The 26,395-nt window shown below is 40.7% G+C and overlaps 1 protein-coding gene across 1 annotated transcript; it reads left to right on the top strand.

Annotated features, from left to right (window-relative positions):
* Positions 1-276: 276 nt before the first annotated feature.
* On the top strand, positions 277-25,577 carry LOC147162376 (tyrosine-protein kinase fyna-like). The gene is made up of 12 exons (XM_086094213.1): positions 277-743; positions 10,391-10,665; positions 15,664-15,760; positions 16,288-16,386; positions 16,498-16,601; positions 17,864-18,013; positions 18,099-18,263; positions 19,674-19,853; positions 21,288-21,364; positions 21,673-21,826; positions 23,078-23,209; positions 24,986-25,577. The coding sequence occupies exons 2-12, from the start codon at positions 10,401-10,403 to the stop codon at positions 25,192-25,194; spliced, it is 1,632 nt and encodes a 543-aa protein (XP_085950339.1). The 5' UTR covers positions 277-743; positions 10,391-10,400; the 3' UTR covers positions 25,195-25,577.
* The last annotated feature ends 818 nt before the right edge of the window (positions 25,578-26,395 follow it).

The raw sequence follows: 26,395 nt of genomic DNA on the forward strand, positions 1-26,395 counted from the left end.
TAACCATTAAAATTTTTGATCTCAAAAGAATGACTATTCTCCACATCGTATACTGTATACACAAGACATTGGCTATTAAAGAAGAAGATTGAACCATTTGACAACTTTGTCCTGGATTTGTCACCTCAAATCAGGGCAGAGAAGAGGAAGGGGAATGAAGATGGGAGGGGTCTGCTTCCCGTTGTAGCATTTGATTCGTCGAATTAACTGTCAGTCAAAACTTCCACCCTCAACCATGGCCTACGCAGGACAACCGGAGACGGATCGTCTTCTTTTTTTTAAGTAATAGCACTACTCGTAACGTGACGTCTTTTCAGCGCTGAAACATTATCCTACTTGAGCCCGTTCTCGTTTAATCTTTGTAATAGGAATTAAGTATATTTTTAAATCGATATTGCCAACTTTTAACCACGAAATGCTAGCTGTGTTGACCAACTTATTTTTACTTTGAAGTGGTGAAACCGGACGAGCCATTTGTTATTACCGCCATCTTGACGCCGTCTCCCCGCTTTCGTCACAGGCGTCCGTACGCACGGCAGCTACAGGATCTCCCGAGGCGGCAGGGACGGGAACCGCTATTCACTCTCTCTGTCTTTCTGTGTCGTTTCCTCCTGTTACACGGCCTCTAGGAGACGAGGACGGAAAATCACAGAGAGCTAGCCGAATAGACACCGGTTGGAAACTCCGATGGATTAGTTTTAAATCCCCCCTCCCCACACCACCACCATCCCATCTCCTCTCCGGTAAGCACGTTTCGTTATTTTCCTACTCACGAGTTGCATTTCAATTGCTTGCACCGCCGTTAGTTCTTTCTTCTTCTTTTTTTAGATGGGAGGCACATAGCGCAGAATGTGACCTACTACATTTATAAGGATCTATTAGTGCGAGGTGATGATGTTTTTGCAGTGGGATTCAGTGGATGGGGGAGCTCTTGTGTTGCAGCAGCTGGGATGGATGCACTGCAGTCAGAGCCGCGCTGACCGCACAAACAGCTCCACAACAAGGCCCCCGCAGACAGCCTCCTGTTGATTTAGATGCTAATAATTGCCCCCCGATGGCCAATCAAAGCTGCCCCCCTAATCGGTTTACGTGTCAGATGTCCCGTTAGTCTTAAACTGGAATCAAAACGCAGATCATGATGATGAGGAAGAGGGGGGGGGGGGGTGACTGGATAGCCGGAGCGACGTGCATGCAGTCATAAACATAGCAGAGAGGCGGAAAAAGTACACACTCACTCACTGATTCAAATACTTTATGCAAGTTTTTAAAAAAAATTTTTTTTTAATACAGGCTCGAAAATAAAAAGTAATTTTACGCAGTCAGTCTGTGCATCAATTTTGGATCACTTTGGATGGTTATTGAAGTCGAGCCAGACTTTGTGCTAGAGGCGGGGTACATGCTGAGCTGGTCATCATCCAATCACAGATTTTTACTGTCAATTACTGTGTTCCTTTCACATAATACAATACGCTATTCACAGATTTTATTATTGAAACCTATCCTGTTATTCGCTGACAAACTCACCTATTTACTCTTTTTGTACTCAAGCCAAAGCCATATCCAATGGAAAAGTAGTGTTTTGCTTTAGGACACTCGGTAGCTGTTCGAAATACAGTACAATGTTGCATAAATAGCTATCCTTGTATCTCTCCTATAGGCAGCACAGTGGGTCGTGGTTAGCACATCTTGCTCACAGCTGAGAGGTTCTGGGTTCAAGTATAAACCGTCCTGTGCGGAGTTTGCATGTTCCCCTCATGTTTGCGTGGGTTCCCATAATACCAAAACATGCGTGTTGGATAGCTTGAAAACGAAATTGATGGTGTGAAAGACAGTGTGAATGCTTTTTTTTTTCTTTTTTTTTGTCTGTATGTGTCCTGTGATTGGCTGGCAATCAGTTCAGGTTGTACATTGCCTCTCGTCCAAATTCACCTGGGAGAGGCTTCAGTTACCTGTAACCCTCATGAGGACAAGTGCTCTAGAAAAGAGACGGCTGGATGGATTATCACCAAAATCGCTGCAAGTTTTGCTATCACCTTAATGCAAACATGGTGCAGTGAGCACGCTCAGTACCAGAGCTCGAGCTGAGCATGTCCGGTATGAGCAGGGCTTGTTTGTCGGACTTGTTATTAAAGTCATAATGGGCGTTATGCTTTGTCTTTGTTTTTTGTTTTTTTGTGTGTGTCGCCGTCATGGATGAAGTTTTGTGCAAAAACGCCTCTAGAGTTAAAATTGAGTTAACTTGGAGCTGCATGTGGCGCACTTCCTTCTGCTTCAAAACAGGACGAATCAACAATCAATTCCAAACAATTGACGTCATTCTGAACCATTTAGTCGATTACCTCGCCCGTCACGATCATACAAAGTCTATGTGTGACCCACTTGTATTTCTCGTAAATGTCATTCCTTAATTCTTCTGCCACGCAATCGTTGCCCGAAGCGCAGCACATCATTATTTCCAATGTATTGCTACAAGAACCATCGCCCTCGACCACTGGCAGAAGGTTTGGAAATATATTTGAATCCCCCATTGAGGACTAACGCTGACTTTCACGATGAAAGCTGGGGTTGGGGGGTGGGGGTGGGGGTGGGGGTGGGGGGATCTCCCGTTTTCTTCTACCATTTTTTTCCATCACAAGCTATTTTAGTTTTTATAACTTATTGTGTTATTTGTGGTTCACTAAATTTGCAGAGTGTGCTTGTTTTTGTGCCTGTTCTGTAATGCCCGAAGATGCTACGAGATGGCATAAAAGCCCTGGATAAATAGGAAAGTAGTAATTGGTGCCAAGGAAGAATGTTGACGTGATCATTCTCAATCTCGACTGAGCGACAAGTTCTGTATGTCGGGGTGGGGTGAGGGAGGGAAGTTTAGCCTGGGTTGTTACTGGAATTTACGAAGTCTTTGCTGCATGTGTATGTTATTCAAAATCAAATCTGTAACTCATTTATTTGTAAGGTTATGTTGGAAGATGCGTTAGGAATAATTGTAAAGAGTTTTGTGTACATATTTATTTATGTAAACAAATATTTTTAGGGAGGGGGGGGGGGCAATTCCTATCTTTTTGTCTTTTACCACTCGGGATTTGTGAATCGCTGAATAAAATGTTCAAAGTGTGCATAATGTTACAATGGCTAGCTAGCTTTAGAGTTTTCTTTTGCTGTAAAGTACAGTTTAGTTGTACTCAACTGACTTCACAACAGTTTGGTAGATTAATTATTCAACAAAGAGGCTTCACGTTTATTTCCAATCACAGTTGAAAATTTAAGTGAAATTAAGCATAAAACAAAGAATTAAATATTGTGTATTTAAAGCAACCACTAATGGCTTAGCCTTTCAGTACGCTATCTTAATGCTAACGCTAAATAGCATCTATTTTGCGGTTATTGCTTTGTTTTTTGTTTTTTAATAAATATGAAGTTTTTATTCAATCTTATTATGATGAAGTATTTTTCCTCATTAACTCATTCACTGTCATTGACGGCTATTGACGTCAAAAATTCATTTGAACTATTTCTATTAGTTTAAAACATTTTCCACTTTTGTTTGAAGTCATGCGATTAATTACAATTAAAAATTGTAATCGCCTGACGCGATAAAAGAAAAGATTAAAAATTAGGGGCGTCAGGCGATTACATTTTTTAATCGTTATTAATTGCATGACTTCATGAGTTAACTCACGATTAATCACAAATTTTATATCTGTTCTAAATGTAGAATAAAAAATTCTAGGTTTTCATACTCTTGTCAACAAAAATGGAACAAAATGTTAAACTAATAGAAATAGTTCAAATGAATATTTGACGTTTATAAGCGTCAATGGCAGTGAATGAGTTAAATTACACATTACATCAATATTTATTTACCCTACTAAACTTTTGTATTTTAGTCTTGGTAGCATTTTGATGAACCAATTATTATTATTATTATTTTTTTTTTGGAGGCGGTACTTGTATAAAAAGTTTGCTTTCCTGTATATTGTAGGTTAACTGTTTTTTTTTCTTTTTTTAATGACAGGTCCTTTGAGATTTTTTGCTTTTAAGATTAAATGCTCTCTTTTTCAAGGCTTTATCTGACCCACAGACCACAGGTTTCATACTGACTTTGTTAAGAAGGACCATTGGACTCGATTCCACTTTGTGCGAGGCTCAGCCGTGAATTTCTTTTTCTTTTTTATATAACGAGCTCTTTTCAGAGAGATCACTTTGGAACAGCAACACTGCCCGGCATTGTTCGGCTAATCTTGTAGCCTGGTGAAATGTAGCCTTTGTCTTCTTGTTAATACACTGAATGAAGTCACTTGTCTGACACAAGCAAATATTGTAACTATTCGGTTCGGGCGGTGCCGCCATAATGGGGGAGATTGTGGAATCCGGTGAACACGCGGCTTGAGAAGTGACAGTCACATTTAGATTTTGCGTCGCGCAGCTGAATAAGGTCGCGTGTGACGTCATTGACCTCAGTCACGTGAGCGCAAAGGGACCCCTTGTAAAATGACTTTTGATGACGCAGTTTATAAAGACCACAATACAAGACTGATTTGGTGTGGGGGGGGGGGGGGGGGGTTGTTTCTAAAAGCTACGAGGAAGAGAAAACAATATACTGTTCTGAAAGGTTGCGGAAGACGTACATCAAGTTGAGCTCATTTCAGAGACGGCACTGTTCCGAACTGGAGTTGAATATTGGGGGAAAACATGCCCTAGAAAACTTCATAATTCTCACCAAGACCTTTGTGCACCTCACCAGACCTCAGTTCGGAGTTCGCACACTTCCGAACTCATAGTATCCAGAAAAGTCACACAGAACTCAATAGTTGAAACCACCAGCACATAAAACCCAATGCTGGATTTACTTTGGCTTTTTATCTTCTGTTTTATGTCAAATGCACAAATACAAAATGAGAATATGTGCAAGTGGCTATAAGTAGGTCAAAAGTGACATCCACAGCCTCATAAACGGGCGACGTTCTTGTCACTCACAAGGCCACACCCCTTAAAGGTACAGGCTCGCAGGTGTTAGGACTTCCATCTTGTCCTATTCTTTTTGTATTGTCTTACATTAGGTTGTATTATGTTTTTCAATGAAAATTGTTTTGGTTTTAAATCATGGCATTTTTTGAAAATTGTGGTTTGAGTACTTTAGCCTTTCGAGGATTACATCAGTAGTTTTTTTTTTTTTTTTTTAGTTAGAAAAATGGCTTAATTTACGACAGTACAACAGAAAGAGAAGATATAAGACATGTGAATCCTTTTAAACGTGAAACGTACACTTGAGACCTCTGCCAGGGCCATTGGAAGAACCACTTTTTTATGATGTTGTGACAATGTTAAACTGATTGGTCTCTGTGGCCTCTTCCACCTGCAGACAGTTCGACATCCACGACGTCATAAAAAACGCATGATTTGTGCATCACGCCAATAGCAGCCGCGCAAAAGTAATGAGATTAGCGGTGCAATTCTACATTATTCCACGCTATTAGCAAAATTGCTCTGTGTTGTTTCACTGTGCGTTGCACAGGATTAGACACGCTGTGTGACCCTGACATGACTCGCCTTTTTATTTACTATTGATCTCACAGCTTTACTATAAATGGACTTGTAACCCGTTACGGCTCCCAACACTGTGCGTGTATGTGCGCTCATGCCTAAATTAAGGCATTTGCTTCAGTAAATTAATTTCCAGTTTAGAATGTTAAACTGCTGTCTATTGAGGACCGGTATCTGAAATTACAGCACATTTTATTACTTCTTTAAAGCTCATTATCACCAAAATTATAAGCATATTTTCCCCATGTCACGTGTCAGCAGTATTCAGTCATTGTTACTATGGCATACTCATTTTTACGTCTACACAAAAAAAAAAATCTGGAGCAGCTTTGATACACGCTGGAAACCTGTCTTGACCTCAAATAAAGTTAAGAATTTTGACTCTAGTAAAGTGGCAAAGGTGTTTAGGTCAGGAACGTCTGGTGCCCCAAAAAATAAAAATCTGAATTTCTTGTATTATTTATGCATATACTTTACGTAAATGTCTATATTTACATATTGCATGAACCCGTAGTCCCCGATCCACAGATCAGTCCGCTTAATGAGAATATTATTATTGAGCATCAGAGTTTGAAAGAAGTAATTTTTTGAAAATCAGGACAGGCGCATCTGCTTGTGCCTCTGTGCAAATGTCAAACCATTCATCTCACACGAGACAGTAAAAAAGTAAGCAAAAAAAGTCATTTGTGTAGTGCAAGAAAAAAAAGGTCAAGTATTGTGTAATAAAGTAAACTACAGTTCACACACGAGTGATTGACCTTCCTTCTGTATAAATGTAAAGTAATACTGAAATGAATATAATTAAAATGTATGACATTGACAAAAGATGAAAATGTAAGACATTTTCACTATAATCATTAGGGGTGTGCCAAAAATCGATTCTCATTTAGTACGATTCAGAATCGATTTTAAATGTCCCAAAATCGATTTTATTTTAATTATTTTATACTGTCTTGCCTTTGTCTGTGTGTGCCTTTATTTGGAGCGCTGTTCATGTTGTACCCGGTTTGGCCACTTAGTGTGGTTCCACGCGGTCTAATACACTGTTAAGTTGTAGCCACATTACAGAGTAGAAGGAAAAAGTCACGATCAAGTTATTCCAATAAAAGTTGGGTTTTTTTGCAGCGTGGAGCCGTTCTTTTGAGTGATAAAAGTGCCGCGAGTAGCGCGCTAATTAGCATAAACGAGTCAGACTGGAGTAGATCATTACAATTCCTTACACATCTATAGATTGAAGCAAAAATCATTGCCAATCAAATCATTTTTAATCAAAAATCGTTCCGAAGCAAAAATCGATTATTAATCGAATCACAGGCCCACAAATTGGAATCGAATCGTGAGACATTCAAAGATTCCCACCCCTATTAATCATAGTTTGATATTAGTTTTATAACTGGAAGATGTAGTTTTAGTTAAGCATTTAAATTTTTATGTTATTTCGCTAGTGATTTTTTTCCCGGTTTTGGGTTTAGTTATTTTGCTAGTTTTCATTAACAGTCTCAGGACAAGTTAGGTTTATAAACGGAGGTTGGGGACTGCTGGCGTAAATGACATCAAAGTCACATTCTCAGGCTCCATCTTGACTTGAGAATAATCTATCACCATGTGACATTTACTGCCCGCCTCTGTCTTAGGGTGAAAGGCCTCCCACTCATGCGGGCTCCATGAGCCACTATAGAGGTTCGACCCTGGCCCCTTGTCACAAGAGCTTGGACTCGTCGGAGGCGTTAGAATAGCGTGACGTGTTCTTGCGGGCTTGTTGTGGTCATGCGAGACTCGAGCCCTGCAGCGACAATGCTATCATCTGTTTTTTTAGGGCGGGGAGGGGGTTGTGGTTGCGATGATGTACTGTTTCTCTGCCACACTCACCCAAGAAACGTCATCGGGGCTTTCATCTTGACGCGTTTATATACGCACGGTGGCTTCATGCGTGCAACTGAGACAGTAGTTTGAATTTGAGAGCTCCCGAGAGATAAATTGTCAGTTGCAGCTTTTGATGATATTAACAAGTGGAAATGTGCTAAATCGGCCTGTTGCTCCCATAAATCTGCCAATCCTTTCAAAGGAAACTGCCTAAAGATACTGCGCATTTCTACAAGACACATTGGCTGCAGTCACATGCCCACAAAGATGTGATTCATATGCAAATGTTTACAAAGTGAACGCGGGGCCAAATGACCAAAAAGACCGTGTATGTGTATTGTGTACAGTACAAACGGGATGAGTTTTGGATATATTAACGCTCTGGCGGGCGCCTGGCTTTATTTTATTTTATTTCGAGAACATTTTTGTTATTCCAATGGGTAGTATTGCAATGTGCAAAGGCAGTAAATAAATCTTTAAGGGCTCAGCTTTGGCTATTAAATACAATCAATGTAATAGAAAATGATATGTAAAACACTCTGCCTTTTAATTCATTCACTCACAGCCATTGTCACTGAAGCAATCCCATTCCCTCCCGGCCGGCTGTTTTACTGGATTTTGACTGATTTTGCAAGGCCCACAGAATATTGTGTTCTATTGCTATAACAAAAAAAAAAGGAACATTGGAGTCTCTTCTTTGAGCAGAAAAAGAAAGTATATTTGTATCTGTTTCCGTTTTGCAGCAATTCGCGTAAACATTCTTTTGTGCTCTGCGCACCCTCTTCATCATCACACTCTTCCCACCACATTGGAAGAATTCATTTGTGTTGTTTAATCCCATCTATATTGTAGTTTAGGATTCCGAGTGACACCTCCTCACGCGGTCCCCAAGGGTGTGCATGAAGCCGGGCCGAGGAGGCGTTTTGGGCTGTTTTTGCTTGTAAATGTTAAACAGGGCTGAAGGAATTTGGTCACACACTGCGTTGCTTTTGGCTCATAACTGGCATGTCGGGACTCCGGCGTCATCTGGGACATCCGTGTTACTGTACTCGAAACTATTCATCCATTTTCTTTATGAATGAGTACAACGTTGAGAATTTACAACACTTCCTCCCGAGATATCGAGGTGATTATTAGCGAGCGCATCTTTTGACACGGGAGACTTATAACGTATTAAGCAGAGGATTGTTCATGTTGACGTTTCTCCATCTTCAGCAGCTGCAAACAATTAGCCATTACCCAGTTTAAACCGGCTGCTAACGTCGATGAAAGACAAACATACCGTCCGCTAACTGTGTCGTGTCGAGGGGCTCGAAAGCGGCCTATCCACAAGTTTATCGGCGTTTACTCGTTACGTTGCCGGGTTTACCGAGGTTGTAAAAGTGCACACACCCGACCTGAATGTTTCGTATACTCAAGCTAGCTAAGCTAGGCTATTCACACCAGGCTTGAGCCACCTAAAGTCTGATTCGGATGGTTACTAACATAAGGTGCATTCCACCGGGCAATTCATACTCGGCGTGGGCACAGTTGACACGTTCGGTTTCTTTTTCGTAGACAGGCACATGTGCGCTCTGCGTAAAAAAATTAATAAATCGCCGCTTCTTCTTCAAGTCTAGTTTGCCGTGTTTGGGAATTTGGCAGAGCGTGCTGCACCTTGATGGGCATTCCGGTGTACCGAGGGCGTTTTCTATTACATGCACCTGATAATGTAGTGACAGAAAGTAGACGACACTTTAGATCAGGTGAAACCAGGCCTAAGTTGTGGCGCAGGCGGTATAATGCCATTTCGGTGGATTTGATCGAAGCGTAGGCTTTGGGCTCTGCTGATATTTGCGGTATTTCATTTGTAAATATAAAAACAGCATACACGGCACTCTGAGTCACTGTAGAAATGAATTCATTCAACAAATTGTGCACTACGAAACTTGTACCAATAAAAAAAACGGTGCACTTCATTAGATGATTCGTACCAGGCTTAGGCACAGTTGAAATAAAAGTCCGATTTGTTTGACTAGTGTGAGTTTTACAATCTAGGCTTAGTAACTGTAAAGAGTTGTTATTACCCAGCTTTTGCATGAGTTTAACTGGCTCTTCAATGAGAGTATAACTATTTTTTTTAATCAGCAAAAATAATAATAATAATAATAATAGACTACCTCGCTGATGACAGCCACACATTTGAGAGGTTGTATGATCGCTGATGGTCTGCCATGTGTGAGAAAGGGGTGTGCGTGGCTGCAAGTGAAAGGAAAACAAAAGTAGATGGCGCGCCAAAGCTTGTAAACGCGATGGCGGGGTGTAAAGTCTTCCAACGAGCGCGGCTGTGCTGCTAGAAAAAGAAAGCACAGCTTGTAAAAGGATTTTAATGGCACGGTCAGATTGGATTTTCTCACATCATGCAGCGATAGGTTGGACAAAATCTAGAGTTTTTTTTTTGTTTCAATACTTGTGTTTTTCCAGGCTTACTCCCTTGACACTCCTTTTTACACAAGGCTTTGACATAATATTGTGGCATCTTAGGACGTTTTGGAACGAGCGCAAAATATGTGAGTTTTTCAGCGAATAGGTTTCACTTAAAAAAAAAATGCAAACGGGTGAACTGCAAGCACTCGAGGGATGACTTGTGGTCACTTGCACGATACCCCCCCCCCCCCCCCCCCCCCCAGAATGACAAGACAAAATCATCTCATTTGCAAAAATTCAGCATTGGCGCATGAAGCCCAGATGATTCAGTACAGCTCCACCGCATTATGTCCTACTGTATAATTAGTTGTGCCGCTTAAAGTTTGGTGTTTAATTTCAGCCTAATTGAAAGATTGTTGCGACGACCAGCTCTGAGCCTCCGAGGAAGCCGCTGAAATAATGGAACATTGAATCATAATTTCCCCACTGGCGTTGGCAGCTATCTCTCCCACCCCCCCCAACCCCACCCGTCCAACTCCCTTCCCACTCGTTCCTAATTCCGCGTGCATCTCCTCCTCAGAACCTAGAGAATGGGCTGCGTCCAATGTAAGGATAAAGACGCAGCAAAACTCACAGACGAGCGCGACGCCGGCCTCTCGCACCACCCAAGCTACCGCTATGGCGCCGACCCCACGCCGCAGCACTACCCCCCCAGCTTCGGGGTCACCACCATCCCCAATTACAACAACTTCCATGGCGGCGGCGGCGGCGGCGGCGCTACGCAGGGGGTCACCGTCTTCGGAGGCGTGCACACGTCCTCGCAGTCGGGCACGCTGCGCTCACGAGGAGGAACAGGTGAGATCTCATCAGAAAAGAAAAAAGAACAAAAAAATGACATCCAGCAGGGCTTTGACAGCTGTTTTAGTTTAGCTGCATCTTTGATGGGTGTATGTCCTCTGTGTTCTTGCCGTAATTAAAAATGCTTGTAAAAATGTGTTTAGAGGCTCTGCTTGGATGCTCTGAAAGATGTTGCGATAATGGAGGAGAGGTTGGTGATAAAGCTTAGAAACCATTAAACAATGTATTTTGGAATACTTTATGGTCATTGTAAATATCCAGTTTGTTTTGGACCGCAAATGGGTAGGGATAGACTATTGTCGGCCGGGCCTTTTTACGATCCTGAAGGCCGATAAAGCTGGTATCTCACCGAGCGGTGAATGCTGGCGAACATAGCAAATTTTGGGTTTTCATCAGGATCTGTAAGATGTTCACAGTTTTTACTTGTCGCAAAGACATTTCGAACATATTCAAATGATTTCTCATTGACTGCGAAGATCTTTTGAAACCTTATACGAACTCTGAAAACCTGAAATTAGCTACAATTAGCATGCATTTGTCACTCTGTGAGATACAAGGAACTTTTCATTTATGGATTTATTTAAATTTCCATTTTATAAAAAATGATGCTGACACTGGAAACTCTACACTTTTTATTTAAAAAAATATATATAAATAAATAGATTAGAAATGAATGTTGAATTTTTAAAAAACTTTATTTACAGTAGGAGGCTATTTTCCTGCTTATTTTTTTATTTAGCTCAATAGATGCTGATGACCCTGGAAGCTCTGTACAAGTTCTGTTATAATTTTTAAACAGAGCTGTCTATTCTTTATATGTTTAAAATTAAAAGTTGGTTTTGTTTCGGGACGCTAATATTTTCTCTTTTACTACAAATCAATATCGGCTTTGAAATATTGGTTAAATATTTTTAATATCTGTATCGGCCCTGAAAAAAAACCTACAAATGAGTCACATTCAGGACTTTCTATGAACTCTTGTGGACATAAAAAAAAAAATGTAAGTAATCTGGACCTTCTGGTGAATTTCTACTGGGCCGAGCTGTAAAACACGCCGATCAGGCGGTTACTCCAGCTCACCCATCAGTTCCTTGGCAAAAATAAAGCTTACGTGACACTTGAACCATACCAGACCAGACAAACCCCTCCTGCGATTACTGCTGCTGTCATAAAGTTAGCGACAGCCAGTGCAAAAGAATTAGGGTGAATAAGGTTTAAAAACACCAGCACTATTATAAAGTGAATTGTTAGCGGTCTTAATCTTGCTGGCTGAGCAGCATTTGCTAAATCTGCCTTATTAACGATTCTATTTTAGATTAATATGATACACTAATAAATGTAAAATCCGCAAGCATTTTTATGAATGTTCAATGCCTTGTTGAAATAAACGACCCTCTGCAGGTGAGTAACTAGTCACTATATGAGAAATACATCGCAGAGCGCAACTTTAATGTGCTGGAAAAGCTTTAAAAATCCATCTTAAAGTGCTTGTGCTTTTACACGAAGCCATAAAGCCAAACCGTAAAGTGTGCGCCAAGCGCAGGAGTCAAATCCAAGTCAAGAGTGTCATCTGCATAAACCAAAATGGTGGCCTCGGTTTACTATTTATACCCGCTTCCACCGCTTCCTAAAGAATCCAGAAGAAGTCTCGCAGGCAGCGGAGTGTCGAGCAAAAATGTTGACTTTACTGAATCGAACTAAAAATGCCATGTGTCAGCAAGTCCTACTTATAGTGGCACATTGTAAAGCACTTTAACCTTTTACGTGCCGCCATGCAGAAACTGCCCTACTTTTCAGGATTGCGAATGATCCCAAACGAAGCCCCCGAAACGTTTTTTTTTTTTTGCCATTACCCGCCGCTCCTAATAGATTCATTGAGCCAGCGCAAGATGGACGTCCGCTCGCGGCCATTTCATGGAAAACAGCGTGACCCAAATGATCAGTGGAGCTCCGTGAAGCTCATCTGAGGACCAGTAAGCAGAGATGCGGTACACCACAGCGTGCGCTTCGTGGGCGTACTTGCAGGCTTGGGGAGTAACGGGATACATGTACCGCCGTTACGTAATCAGATTACCCCCAAAAATGTAACTGTAGTACATTGCAGTTACAGGAAAAAAACATGCAATCAGATTACAGGTACATTTATTAAAAATGGGGATTACTTCGAGGGATTACAATTTCTACACGCGGGGAGAGGGAAAGGGAGAGGGAGGGGAGCGAGAGAGGAGAGAGATTTTAAAGGGGTAAAGGGGAGAGAGAGAGATTTTAAAGGGGGATGGAGTGGGAAAGAGATTTTAAAGGGAGAGGGAGTGGGGGGGGAGGGGAGAGAGAGAGATGGGGAGTGAGAGAGAGAGAGAGAGAGAGGGGGAGGGTGTGTGTGAGAGAGAGAGATTTTAAAGGGGGGTGGGGGAGTGGGAGAGAGGGGAGAGAGAGAGGGAGGGAGTGGGGGGAGGGGAGAGGGATGGGGGAGAGAGATGGGGGGGGTAGAGAGAGAAGGGAGAGAAGGGGGGGAGAGATAGAGAGGGTGTGTGTGTGCGTGTGTGTGTGTGTGTGTGTGTGTGCGAGAGAGAGAGAGAGCGAGGTAGCAGGTAACTTGTAGCGACATTTACATTTACATTACATTTACATTTTAAAAGTAACCCTCCCAACCCTGCTTACTTGTATACTGGTGCATGAATTAACACCAGCTCTGCCTCTTTTTTTTTATTAGTCAGCATCATATATACGAATACGAACTCAGGGCCACGTTCATCAAAAGATCAACAAGAAAGTTCTAAATGTTTTGATCAGAAAAACAACACGTCAGCATTGGTGTTTGCTCTTAGGCAAATTCTACATAAATAAATCCAACACATTTGCAGGATACGGTACGTATGCATGGAATTCTCTGTGGGCCTGACGAGAGAGAGGATTGGGCCGCATCATGCATTTGTGCAACGTGCTATATCTTCGCAAGCAAACGTTTTCAAGGATGGTAGACAAAACAATAAAGAAAAGTAAAACAGACTTTTTTTGGAGGGAGTCTTGCCAAGATGAAGCTGCGCATTCCTCAACTTGTCTCTGTCCCTCCACACAACCGGCCGAGACTTGGGGTCGCCCCGCGGCGCCTGCGTTCTTTTCGAGGTTTCTTCCTTAGAGGGAGTTTTCCTTTACAGCTGTCACCAAGTATTTGCTCATGTGGAGTTCTTGCCTCGATTTAAGGCGATGGCAAAAGTCACTTGGATTTGCATTAGATATTCATTGAGTTGTGTTTTTGTTGTTTGCAAGAAATGTGGGTGCAATTCATCGACAACTAAATGATTGACAACTATTTTTGTAATTGATTCATTATTTAATTTCACTTTCCTTTCCTTTCTTTGAGCCTTCCTCGGGTCTCCTGACAACCTCTAGCTGGATTCTGAAGTATTCGGTTTAGGCGAACGGTATGGGATTTTTAATAGGTTTTAGGTGAATTAATGAGTACACACTCACACGCACGCACACATGCACACACGCACATGCACGTTCTCACGCACATATAAAGAGAAAAAGAGAGGAATGATGTTGACGTCGAATCGGTAAGATTACCGAATGAACAATTACTCTCTCAAGAGAAAATAAATAAATAAATAAAATAAATAAATAAAATAGATGGATCGATGGATCATCAGTTAATAAAAAATAAATAAATCGACTATTTCAACAAATATTAGTTGCATCCCTTTTTTGAATTTTTTTTTTCTTTCAAACACAAATGTTTTTATGTGCAAGTGATGCATGCTTCATTTTTTCAGTGCTTTGCTGACATATATAGCCAATTAGAATCCCCTTTATGGGGGTGAGGGGGTCTGTTATTTGATTTTTGCTGTTTGTAGCAAAGCTTTATCCCTGTCCCCAACAAATTCGTTGGATTAATATTACCATTATATTTAGGGCTGGGCGATATGGCCAAATAATAAAATCTCGATTTTTTTACAGACATTCAGGGCGATTACCATTTTAATCGAATAAACCCAACAAACATTTATTTAAAGGTTTAATTTATTCAAAAAAAATTCCTGTGCAAAACAAACAATAATGTATACTGATTCTAAATTCGTTTTGACATCATCTAAACATTCATAGTTTTGTCTTAAATGCCACAATTAAGTCGTTGGTAGCTATTGTAAACATGTCTTGTTAAGCACTCATCCAGCATTCTGCCACAAAAACATTTGAATATGTAACATAACATAAGAACAACAGCTTTTAATAATCCAAAAGCCAAAATTCGATTTCACGATTTAGAAAATTTTCAACGATTTGATTCTTCAAATGACGATGCATCGAATCAATTCGATTTATTGCCCAGCCCTAATTAGATTACAATTTAGGTTGAGTGAAAGTGTAGTTTAAATCTAAATTAAATTAACTACAATTAAAAAAAAAAAATGCAGCAAAACGAATGAACCATGAATTCCTACTCCTTTAGGGAAAAAGTCACCATAGCGCCGCCTGCTGGTGGGGCACTGTCCTTAAAACAAAAAAACTTCACTGCTTCTGTTCTTCCCCTTGAGCGATGGCGATTGCAACCAGATGACACTCTCAGTAGTTCCTTCGAGACCTGCTGATTTAATTACAAAAAAAATAATGCATACATAGCGCGGGATAAAAGGAAACAATCATAGTAAAGATCAGAAGCCGCGTGTAGTTTGTGAAATAAAGCAGCAAATGAGATGAAAAAGAAAAAAAAGTGTGGGCGACATTGACATTTCAAACAAGTGCCGCATATGTTCAGCATATGGACTGACCCAATAACAAAAAGCACAAGAAAACGCCTAACATGCTAAGGCCAGACTTAGCACGAACCCTGCGGAGGTGGCAGCAAACCAAACCCTGGCCGCCCTTCTCATCCTCCCCCGATAATGCCATCCACAAGCCAAAAAGGAATCAACACCGACTCGAACCTGACACACAAGATGGCGCAAGTCCATCCGCAAATCAGTCCCTTAGCATGTGGCTCGGTTCTGCTTGCAGGGGTGACGCTGTTCGTGGCGCTGTACGACTACGAAGCCCGGACCGACGATGACCTCAGCTTCAGGAAAGGGGAGAGGTTCCAGATCCTCAACAGCACGTAAGCTTGAAAACATCTGCATTGGAGGGCGGATCCCCCATCGCATGAGCAATCTGGAAGTCACTGAAAAATGTATTTTGGGCGGTGGGGGGGGCATCATTTGGTGTGACATGGAGGACAATTTAAGCACAAGCATTTGTAAAAAAAAGTCACCCAAATTGTTTTTATTTGTTGGCCTAAGACTGTAATTAAGTTAAACAAAAAAATATAAATGGTTGATTATTTGTTAGGAAATACGAGAAAGCCAGCTTTCACCAATTGCAAACTTTTAATTGTATTTATTTTTTTATAAGTTTTTTTCCCCCCACTTAGGGCTAATAGAGACAACACAATTTTCAAATAAATGCCTACTTTGTATTAAATGTAACTCATTATAGTATCTAATAAAATGCGCGTTTCTGCTGGTCGAAACGAAACATCGCCGTCCAACGGATTTGTGAGGAACGTGTCGTGTTTGTATTGATCGTCATAAGACCAGCACAGCTCCTATGCGCCCCTCACTTCCTGTCTGTCGTCGTACCCTGCAGAGAGGGCGACTGGTGGGAGGCGCGCTCCCTTACCACAGGTGGGACTGGTTACATTCCCAGTAATTACGTCGCTCCGGTGGACTCCATCCAAGCCGAGGAGTGAGCACAATTTTTTTTTTTTTATATATATTATTTCAGCCTTCATCTCACAGCATGTGCAGTGAGAAATGAAAAGATGAACGAGGCTTTACAGTAACTTTATTTCTGCAGCTGGTATTTTGGCAAACTGGGCCGGAAGGATGCGGAGCGACAGCTGTTGTCCAATAGCAACGCGAGAGGCACGTTTCTCATCCGGGAGAGCGAAACAACCAAAGGTACACATGACACCTTTTTACTGGAAACATTTGCATCAAAAGCAACATCGTGTGAAACCCGAGAGTACACGTGTATGTACATATGTGTGTATATGCAATATGTGTATATATTAGGGATGTCGGGCGATTAATTTTCTTTTCATCGTAATTAATCGCATGACTTCAATAGTTAATGTTAAATAGAAATATGGCTGCATCTTTTAGTCATTGATAGTAATTTCATAATACATCATAAAGTTGATGTACTGTAAAAAAAAAAAAAGCGAGTGTGATATTGATTTGTGTTGAGGTCATTTTCGGCCACTAGATGGCATAATTGCATTTGTAAGACATTGACAGCTCAGTGCATTTTTCTTTTCATATGAAGGGCTATCTCATCTTTAACATGAAGTAACTTGTGAAATTCTGCACATTTTTAAAATGGTCAAATACAACTTGACCCCAGTCTCCACAAATATATGCATAACTGCATTGTTAAATTTATAACTGCTCAATTTTGACGTGGACGTGTCTGCTGTATTGCGACTGGAATCCCCCCAGTACAGGCGTTAAAAAAATGAGTGGCGTTAAAGGAACTTTAAATTAACTCAAAATTAATACACTAATGATGACACCCCTAGTATATTATTTCCTATGGGACACTGTTGGAAGTTCCATCGTATATATAACTATAACTATAACTCATTCACTGCCATTGACGGCTATAAACAGCAAAAATTCATTTGAGCTATTTCTATTAGTTTAACTTTTTTTTTTTTTACCTTTTGTTAATAAGAGTATGAAAACCTAGAATTTTTTATTGTACATTTAGAACAGATATGAAATTTGTGATTAATCGCGAGTTAACTAGTGAAGTCATGCAATTCATTACGATTAAAAACTTTAATGGCCTGACGCCCCCAATTTTTTATAATATTTTCTTTCTTTCTTTTTTTTATTCTTTCACTGCCGTTGACGGCTATAAACGTTAAAAATTCATTTGAATTGTTTCTATTAGTGTAATTTGTTTCCCACTTTTGTTATCAAGAGTATGAAAACCTAGATTTCTCTAATTGTACATTTAGAACAGATAACATTTGTGATTAATCGTGAGTTAACTAGTGAAGTCATGCGATTAATTAAAATTTTAAAAAAATGAATCGCCTCTTGCCCCTAATTTTTAATAATCTTTTTTTTATGAATTTATGAATTGATGTCAGTGAATGAGTTAATGACGCATGCATGTGGCTTTTAAAGAGATAGCCATCTGCTCTCTGTTCCAGGCGCTTACTCCCTCTCCATCCAGGACTGGGACGACATCAAGGGAGACCACGTCAAACACTACAAGATCCGCAAACTGGACAGCGGCGGTTACTACATCACCACCAGAGCCCAGTTCGAGACGCTCCAGCAACTCGTGCACCACTACTCCGGTGAGCTTTCTCTACGAGTCCACATTTGGGTGGGCGTCGCTTTGTACAGCGTGGTAGCTGCGCTTCTCCGTCATGTCTCCGGCAGCGAGGGCGGCTGGGCTGTGCTGCCGGCTGATCGTGCCCTGCCACAAGGGCATGCCCCGTCTGACCGACCTGTCCGTCAAAACCAAAGACGTGTGGGAGATCCCGCGGGAGTCGCTGCAGCTCATCAAGCGCCTTGGCAATGGGCAGTTCGGGGAGGTCTGGATGGGTGAGTGTTGTTGGCACATTGAAACATTGGCAACCTTAAAACACAACATTTGTTATAAAAACGTAAATAAATAATAATACTGTAAAAAAAAAAATGCTGTTTACTCGTAGAGTAGTATTAATTTAACAATGATTTTCAAATAATATCATCATAATATTTTTTTTTAAATACAATTAGATGAAGTGACATTAAATGAAATAACATTTAAATAAACGCTTAAATGCAATTCCCCTCAACTGTACTGCACAATACTGAGAGGCGTTTAATAGCTTTTGCTGTTAATTGTCTGCATGCGAGTGGCAAAATATTGGAAGTAACTCAGTTTAATGCAATGCAATTTTACACCACTGCAAATTTGACCTTTTATTATTTCAATTTTTATTTTTATTTTTTACAATTTGTATTTAAACAGCACTTACTGTAATATAGTGCAGTTCTACCCCACTGCAAATTTTAACCCTTTTTTATATTAGCAAATATAGTTTCGATTTTTTTAATTTAATGTTTCATTGTTATCGTTATTTAGTTTTATTGTTTGTTTTTTTGTTATTCCACATTTTCATTTTTAAAACTAACTGAAGATGATTAGGGCCAGTGGGAAGAAAAAGTTGGCAAGATTCTCACTTTGATCTCAGAGTTCTGATTTGAACTCATTTGCTCCCAAAAACGTTCTATTTTAAATATTGCCATGGTCCCAAAAAATTATTTATATGGGTTTTTTTTTAATGCTAGAGCATGCAAAAGGCTTTGATGCAGCCTCTGACCTGAAGAGGTCGCTTAAAGCAATGGTAGTTATTACAAAAAACAGCCAGCAGGTGGCAGCAGAGTATAAGAGCTTAACCAGGGCCATGTTGCAACAAGTTATTTTCCCCACTGTTTTCAACAGGTTTGTGAATAATGAGGAAACTTAGCTATATTCTAATGCTAATTGCTGCAAAACTGAAACAGATAGATTTAATTTTTTCCTGATGAAAGACGAGACTCTTTTGGTAGTTTCCATGTTTTTATAGTTTTTATTTCTGTGGGCCTAGCAAAATCAGTCAAAATCCAGGAAAACAGCCGAGAGTGAAGGGGGTTGCTTCAGTGAAAATGGCTGGGAGTGAATGAGTTAAAGTGAGAATTCTCATTTTATTCTTAGAATTTGGACTTTTAACATTAACGTGATAATTCTGACTTTTAAAGTGAGAATTCTGGCATTTTTTAGTTTAGTTTAGTTAAAAAATAATAATAATCAAAGCTGAGCGTTGTTGTCAAGTAAAAGCATTTTGATTAATTTTATTAAAAATAATTCTAAAATATTAACAAAATGTTCATAACATAAAGGATTAGGACTAATGGAGGATGATGATACAGTGACCAGTGAGTGTCGGCACAAATAATCTGTGACTGAGACTATTGTGATTTTTGCAGGCACGTGGAACGGCACCACCAAGGTGGCGGTGAAGACCCTGAAGCCGGGCACCATGTCGCCCGAGTCCTTCCTGGAGGAGGCTCAGATCATGAAGAAGCTGCGGCACGATAAGCTGGTGCAACTGTACGCCGTGGTTTCCGAGGAGCCCATCTACATCGTCACCGAGTACATGAATAAAGGTACGGCCGGGTGCCATCAATATTACATACTTGTGCTCGTCTCCATGTGTACATAATTCATGGGCGCATACGAACCACACTGTGGGTGTCCTCCACATATCGAACGGCGACTCTGACGGGAGCGCTGACAGCAGGCGGGCTTCCCGTGCTTCCTCAGTCGCCACAGTGAATAAATAACGGAGCCAATAAAGTGTAACTTCAGTCCCAGCACTGATCTCACGTCACTTGTTTTATTCTTTTTGTTCTGTTGTTTTGGGTGAAAACGCACTCAAGTCAGACTTGATTTTACGGCAGCTTTTATCAGAGCAGGCCGATTAAAAAAAAATAATAATAATTTGTTTTAAAGAAAAGGAAAAAAGAGAAAGGCATTTAATACCATTTCAGAGCAGCTTTTTGCAAGTGGAGCAAGTGGAGCAAGTGGAGCAAGTGGGTGCGTGAAAGGCAGCCAAACACTGAGTGAATTTGAAGGGAAATACACCTTACCAGTCGCATGCAATGTGACTCCTCCCACATGGCACGACTCAGCCAATAAAATCGTTTATTCAAAGCAGCTTTTTTGCGGGTAAAGCAAGTGGGTGTGTGCAAGGCAGGCGAGCGGTGAGAAGAGAAATTCAAGGGAAATGCACACAACCTGTCGCGCTCGTTGTAACTGCTCCCGAGTGACATAACTTAGCCAATGAAATTATTTCACAGCCGTTGTTTGCAAGTGGAGTGAGCGGTGGGTGCGTGTGAGGCAGGAAAGCAGTGAGGAGTCAAGGAAATAACAGAGCATAGTAACGCCTTCCACTTGACATCTCAGCCAATCAAATTGTTAATTTAGAGCAGTTATATCACGTGAAACGATGTTCAGTATATGGTGGTGGCTTGGCGTATTTTTTTGACTTCTCTACTCACCGTTTGCCCACCTTGCACGCACCCACTTACTTCACTCGCAAAAAATAGCTCTGAATGAGCTATTTGATTAGCTGAAGGTTTGTCACACTGGGGGACTTAAAATGTACGTGATTGGTTTGTGTGTTTATCCACTCTTTGTGCTGAACCGCTTGCCCGCCTCGCACAGGAAAAAAGCACAAAAATGCTCTTATTTAGCTATTGATTGACCAGGGTCGTGACATGAAGGAGGAGTTACAATGTGACAGGTTTGTGTTTCTGCACTTATTTCCTTGACTTCTCTCCACACCACTTTCCCACCTCGCACACACCCACTCGCTCCACTTGCAGAAATCTCTGATTAAGCTCTGATTAAAACAGGATTTGGCGATTGGAGAGAGTTACAATGTACATGAGAGGTCAATATATAACTATGGCTTGTATCTTCACCGCTTGCCTGCCTTGCGCACACCCACTTGCTCGGCCTGCAATCTGTTGATTTGACAATTTGACGGAAGATAAAAGACATAACAGATATCAATAACGCTGTTTTCTGTGTTTCAGGGAGTTTGCTCGACTTCCTCAAAGATGGAGAAGGGCGAGGCCTGAAACTTCCGAATCTGGTGGACATGGCGGCTCAGGTGTGACATCGTAGATAAAACTTTCTTTGATGTTCTTCAAACTGTTCGACAAAACAAGATGCACAAAAATGCTTGCGTCACATTTTGAAAGGCTGCTTGTTTGGCGGGGCAACAAAGGGATGAATGTGGGACCATAAAACTGATTGATTCTCAATGTGAAATAATGGATAAGAACATTTTGTAATTCGTAAAGCCTACTCCTAACAAAACGAGCGTGACTTGCGGGAGTTTATGAACGCTTTCAGCTTTAATCCTTTTAAAAGCATTCCGTGATAAGATGAAAGAAAATAACAAAGTCAACTTCCCAGGTGGCAGCTGGCATGGCGTACATCGAGAGGATGAACTACATCCACAGAGACCTGCGCTCTGCCAACATCCTGGTCGGAGACAGTCTGGTCTGTAAGATTGCTGACTTCGGTCTGGCCAGGCTCATCGAGGACAACGAGTACACGGCGAGACAAGGTAGATTACGCTGATGAAAACGTATTCATTCCTGACTGGAAATCTTCGACAGAGGATGTGGTTGTCAGAGGAGATGTGTTCTGGTTTAGACGTCTGTCTTTGCCGTTTTTGTATTTTTACAAATGAGCTAGTAATTTGTGGCGGTCTGGGTAGCACATGCACACGTGGTCGCCGCATGGCAGCGCCACAAAACAATGCAAAAGCATGTTTGTGGCTGAAAAATGCAAAAGAATTGGGACATGTGCTTTTCATTGGCCGCTGATGAAATACGTTGTGGTTCACAAATGTTTTATAGCATGACCATCTCTAAAAATATTCTCCAAGTAGCTCCATTATGACTAAGATTAAAATTTCTGGGTTCCTTAACAACAACGGGCGATAAAAAAAATAAAAAAAATAATAATAATAATAATAATAAAATATATATATATATATATATATATATATGTATTTATTTATTATTTATTTTTGGGGGGGGGGCATTTTTTCCCAATTCGCTTCAAACCGATATTGATTAATTATGGAACATCAGTTCTTCTTAAATATCAAGGACTTGATAAAAACTCCACAATAAATACATTCCAAATTAAAAAATTTAAAAGTACTAACTGGTTAAATAATTTAGTTTATTCGAAAATCGATTTGATATCGATTATTACATTGATTTATTTTTAATCCAGCCCGAGTTTGAATATCATTATCTCTGTACTATTTGAGTCATTTTCGGATGCGGATACAGAGATCACACTAATCCAATATTTATACAACTAAAAACTTAAACATTTTATGAATTGATGGAGTTACATCCACCTTAAAATAATGTGTAAAGCCCATCATGAAATTTTACCAAATAACATGCAAATCTGATTTGAGAAAGTGAGTATAAATTAAGAGGAACCGATATTTTTTCCAAACCTAAACAAAGAACAAAACACATTACATGCTATTACAAGTTTTACATCTTTTTGTCCTCTTTTCATTTCTTCTTTTTTTAAAGAGTGGAAAAAAAAATTTGAACTGAAAAAGTCTTGAAGTGTTAATGTTAAAAAAAAAAGGCTTTTTAAACCGGTCAGACGATTGGTTGGGCTCTAAATGTAAAATCTTCCAAATGTCATTCAATCTTTTTGAAGGTAATGCTCGGATGATTTTTTCTGAAATGTTTTTAATCACCTTGAAAATGTAAGTCCTACTTTTTTAGAAAAAATGCTAGCATGACGTTTTTTTTTTTTTTGTGTGTGTGATTATTCGTAGGTGCAAAGTTTCCAATTAAGTGGACTGCACCCGAGGCGGCGCTCTACGGGAAGTTCACCATCAAGTCCGACGTGTGGTCCTTTGGCATCCTGCTCACAGAGCTTGTGACCAAGGGCCGGGTGCCCTATCCAGGTGCGTGTGGTGTGACTTTTTTTTTTTTTTGGTGTGCGCTCTCATCGCGTGTGAGCATTGAAATCTGCCGAAGCGTCAGAGGCTAAAAGCGGATCAGCGTGTTGCATAATGTACGGTAACGTCTTGCGTGATAAAACGACACGATCCCAGCGGAGTTTCATAGTGTGGGACAGTGAAACAACAGTCAGCATATCGGCGAAATGTTTTGCGGGATATGTAAAGTAAAGTATAATTTACTATAGTACAATAGTACCTGGACTAAATGGAATTATTTCCTTGACCATGGTCCTCTACTACAACTCTATTGTGCCACTATACGTACTTCTTTAGTATTTTTTTTAGTCCCCCTATAATCCTCTTGCTTTCGTAGCTCTTGAGTCCTCCACACCGCATATGTTGACACTTTCTAGTCTAGTCCCTCTTTTTTTCCTTCTCTAGTACCCCCAGATGCAGATGTCAAATTTTGTGTGTACACAAATTACATGTGTGTACAAAACAAACCCCAAAAATGGACATGATGATTCTTCTTCTTCTTCTCTAGTCCTCGTTCGGTCGGTGCTCTTGTAGTACTCCTTTGCAACAGAGCAAATAGCCAAGATGGCTGGGAGCTAAACCAAAACCGGTTCAAGCCTCTAAAAATAGACGGTGGACCAATTTTCCGTGTTGCGCGTGAGTGAGTTTTTCATGAATTATTAAAAGTGGAACTCTGTGTACTTCACTCCTGTCTCTGAAGAGACCACACTTGAGTTCACTTGGTGATGTAATCCACATGGTCACAATATCGCTTTTTATAATGTTTGTAAACAAAAAGGCACCAGATGACTCTCTGGTGGCAAAAAGTTCTTGACTAGTTGAAGTAAAAACATTGAGTCCAGTTATACCCTAAAACACAGGTGTCAGAGTCTGGTCCTTGAGGGCCTGAGTTTCTCTACTCCAACACACCTGATTCAATGATCAGGATCGTTATTAGGCTTCTGCGGAGCTTGCTGATGAGCTTAAATAGGAATCAGCTGTGTTGAACATGGGACAGCTGGGTCAAAAATAACCCAAATATGGGTCAAAACTGGAGTCAAGAAATGGGTCTTTTAGTGTAAAACAACTCATAAATACTTGGGTTCAAAAATTGGGTCATTTTATATAAGACAATCAAGAAAGTTGGGTCAAATTGACCCATAAAGTGGATCGGTCCATTTTGATCCATAATTGGGTCACCTTTGACTCAACTCTTTTTAGACTGGAGCAGATTATTATTATTTTTACTAGCTGTCTGCCACCCACCCAAAATGGGTCCGCGACCCGCTTTTGGGTCCCGGGCCCATCCTGTCCTCCAACATCTCTTTTAACAACAAAACTAAACCACACTGAAAACAACAGAATTAACATTTTTAATTAACAGTCAAAGCCGAACTCGAAACAGGGAATCGCAAGTCTGAAATGTTATGTAACTATACAATATAAACTTTGGTTCAACTCCAGAATGGTTCCACTTTTAGATGTTCTACTGCAGTATTTAGGACCACTGTACCATCTATGATAAAATATGAGTTCTATTAAGCTTCAGTATCTGACCTACGTTACACTGTGAACACAAAACAATATGCAACCACAACGATCCACTCCGGTCTGAATACAATCGCACTTTCCGTTTTTCTTTCCGCCGCCGCCGCCAAGCACCAAAACGCTCTTTTTTCCACCAGTTAAAAAAAAAAAAAAAAATCAGTAAAATAGACTGCTTTAAAGACTTCCTTCACATGACATCTCCCCCATGCGGTCCAGGCATGAACAATCGCGAGGTGCTGGAGCAGGTGGAGCGGGGCTACCGCATGCCGTGCCCGCAGGACTGCCCCACGTCGCTGCACGAGCTCATGGTGCAGTGCTGGAAGAAAGACCCGGAGGAGAGGCCCACCTTCGAGTACCTGCAGGCCTTTTTGGAGGACTACTTCACTGCCACGGAGCCTCAGTACCAGCCGGGGGATAATCTCTGAGTGGCTTTTCCCCAACTGGCCAACAGAGGGAGCCAGACACCCTGCTAGCTTCTTTGTCGCACCCAGGTGACTCCTTAACAAGCTGGTTTCCTCACCTCTTCCAAGCCACACACACACACATCCTCACACCCACACATCCTCACACACACACATCCTCACACACACACACACACACACACATCCTCACACCCACACACACACACTCACGCACACACACACACACACACACACACACACACACACACACACACACACATCCTCACACACACACACACACACACACACACACACACACACACACACATCCTCACACCCACACACACACACGCACGCACACACACACACACACACACACACACACACACACACACACACACACAACAGCAAGATGACTATCAGGGAGATAGGCCTGCCATGAATGCAAAAAGACGACAGTGTAACTTGTACGTAGTGTAAATAGAAAAATTGCTTGTTTACTTATTTCTGTTGGTACCATTCAACATTCTTACTTTTTGATATTTTTTGGGAAGCAGTTAATCCAAGGTGCATTGTAGGAGAACTTGTAGGTAGACTGAAAAGAGAAGTTCATGTTTGTAATAATGTCAAATGAACGGACCCTATCAATTTGCCCCCCCCCTCCTTTTTTTTTCTTTTTTTTTTTTAAATATCCTCAGACTGATGAGCAAATGTTGAGGCCTTGAGGTTCACAATTTACCGGCACCATCCTGTGAAGGATTCCTTCTTCTGATCAAATTCTGCAGTAGAAGTGCAACTCAGTACTGGAATTCACTCATAATAGCTGCTTCAAACCAAAGTACTGTAAAATCCCGTGAATAACACATATTTTAAAAAAAATTATAATAAATGAATCACTGGTTTAGGACATATTTCATACACAACGAAACTCAATATGTTTCACATACTGTAATTAAAAGTACAGTATTTAAAAGCAGCTACAAACGGAGTTAAGGAGATTTAAAAGAAAAGTGAAGAAATAAAAATGTAAAATTATTAAATGGGCGTACTGTGCAAGAACAAAATTTTTTTAAATACCTTGAAAGGTATGAGAAAAGTGTGTAGTTTTTAACAAGGATTTAAAAGCATTTACACTTTATACCAGAAAATTAGTGGATCGTATTAGACACGGGTTTGTGTTATTCACGAGATTTCCCGGTAGTCGACTTCCTGTTGAATTTCAGGC

This window comes from Leptonotus elevatus, chromosome 14, assembly GCF_054856555.1.
Source record: "Leptonotus elevatus isolate MCC_2025b chromosome 14, RoL_Lele_1.0, whole genome shotgun sequence".
NCBI lineage: Eukaryota > Metazoa > Chordata > Actinopteri > Syngnathiformes > Syngnathidae > Leptonotus > Leptonotus elevatus.